Below are 1,754 nucleotides of genomic sequence, written 5' to 3'. Positions count from 1 at the left end.
TGTAAAGTGGCTGCTGACTCCTTCCAGTGACTGGTTTTTGAGAGCGCGCTGTGGAAACCCACAATGGTTTCTCCAAACAGAGCTCCCCAGAACACATTTTAGACCTGGCACAACATAGCGCTGTTATGAAACGGTGACTATCTGCCAAGAAGTGACAAGGCAAACGTGTCCCAGTCCCTCTGCACAGGGAATTTCGCCTGAAGGACAGGCCTTTGGGCTGGGTGCCCAGCGGTTTGGCTCAGCCCAGCCTCCCTCAGCCCCACGGAGCTGCCCTGACTTCCATCCAGGAGCCAGGGCTGTGGTAGGGATTGGTTTCTCCAACGTGGAAAGGCCAAACGAGCATAGTCTGCTCAGGGTGGTGATGAGACGCCATGTCCCCAGCCTGTCAGCAGAAAACCAAAGTGACTTGTCGCTCACCAGTTCTTTCTGAGCTGGAAAGACAGTGTCCAGGTTGAGGGGGGAGGGTGCTGCTGGTGCCAGTAGTTTCGTGCTCTGGGTTTTTCCATGTTGAGAAGCAAGACACAAAAATAGGTGAGAGAGAAGGAAAACCTCCTTGTCTTGGGCCTTCACCATGTGCTGTGGTCCTGTGTGGAAAGTTTATCTTCATCTCACAGAATTTTTCTGTCCCTAGCAGCTCCAAAAGCCTTCCCAAAGCCCTGGCCGAGAGGGAGATGACAGGGTTGGGCACCAGTATCGGTGGAAATAATTGGCCCCTCTCGCTACCTGCGTCAAAGAGGACTATCTCTCCACCTGCTGTGGATCAGCAGCACCAGTTACCTGCTGCTTCTGAAGGGCCTCAAAGTGCCAATCGACAGCCTGTAACTCAGCCTGAAAGTAACCACAGGGAGCCAACAGTCATCACTGGAGAGTGGCAAAGCGGCAGCCTGGACCCCGGGACGCTCAGCGCAGCTCCTCCAGTGGACACCCAGAAAAAGAGCCCAGAGGATATTAAGTCGGAGGCTCTAGCGAAAGAAATAGTCCATAAAGACAAGTCTCTGGCTGATATCCTGGATCCAGATTCCAAAATGAAGACAACCATGGACTTAATGGAAGGGCTTTTCCCCAGCGGAACCAGCTTGCTGAAGGAGAATAACATGAAAAGGAAGATGTGGCAGAAGAAAGCCGTCAGGACAGCAGCAGATGACGACACGTAAGCACTGCTCCTTTGGGTTGGGGGCTAACAGCACTGCTCGCTTCTAGGGACAAGCCCGAACTCAGTTTTTCTGCGTCCGTGAAGGTGGACGCTGGTGGAGAGCGAGTTTCTCAGCTCATTTCTGGACGCCCTTTCTCATGAGCTGGGCTAGATGTGTGGCCTTTGAGCTCGTCTCTCTGGGCTGGGTAGAAGACAACGCTGAGCCGGGTAACAGGGCAGGAGATGAACCATCTCTGGAGATGCCTCTAGATTTTACTATCATAACCTTTGTAACCTGGAGCAGTTCAGTCCAAAGCTCGGTAACAGAGGTAGGAGAGTAAAACCAGAACCAAAGCAGTGGCAGGCAGAAAGATCCCGAGAGGGCAAATTTTGGCAGGAGAGATGGGGGGCACCTCCTCACTGCAGGGGGATGCAACGAGGAGCCCAAGTCCTCTGGGGGCGTTTTTAAGACGGAGACTGTTGTAGTGCTCCATGCCAGCTAAGATGGTCAGTGTGGCCGTGGGCAGCTGAGCTGTGCCGAGGTCCCCGCAGCGAGGATGGGGTCCTGGCCAGAGCTGGTCCCCAGACAACACCTAAGCAGGGCAGCGCTGCTGCCCGGCGC

The 1,754-nt window shown here is 54.3% G+C and overlaps 1 protein-coding gene across 1 annotated transcript in view; it reads left to right on the top strand.

The window, feature by feature from the left end:
• The window catches only part of SHROOM3 (shroom family member 3), a 17,936-nt gene that overhangs the window by 11,781 nt on the left and 4,401 nt on the right, over positions 1–1,754 (top strand). The window contains exon 10 of the mRNA XM_010136000.1: positions 632–1,150. Coding sequence (XP_010134302.1) covers positions 632–1,150 — 519 coding nt within the window. The remainder of the gene's footprint in view (positions 1–631; positions 1,151–1,754) is intronic.

The sequence above is a fragment of the Buceros rhinoceros genome, unplaced genomic scaffold, assembly GCF_000710305.1.
Source record: "Buceros rhinoceros silvestris isolate BGI_N320 unplaced genomic scaffold, ASM71030v1 scaffold18695, whole genome shotgun sequence".
In the NCBI taxonomy this organism is placed as follows: domain Eukaryota; kingdom Metazoa; phylum Chordata; class Aves; order Bucerotiformes; family Bucerotidae; genus Buceros; species Buceros rhinoceros.
This window is presented reverse-complemented; position numbering and strand designations above follow the sequence as displayed.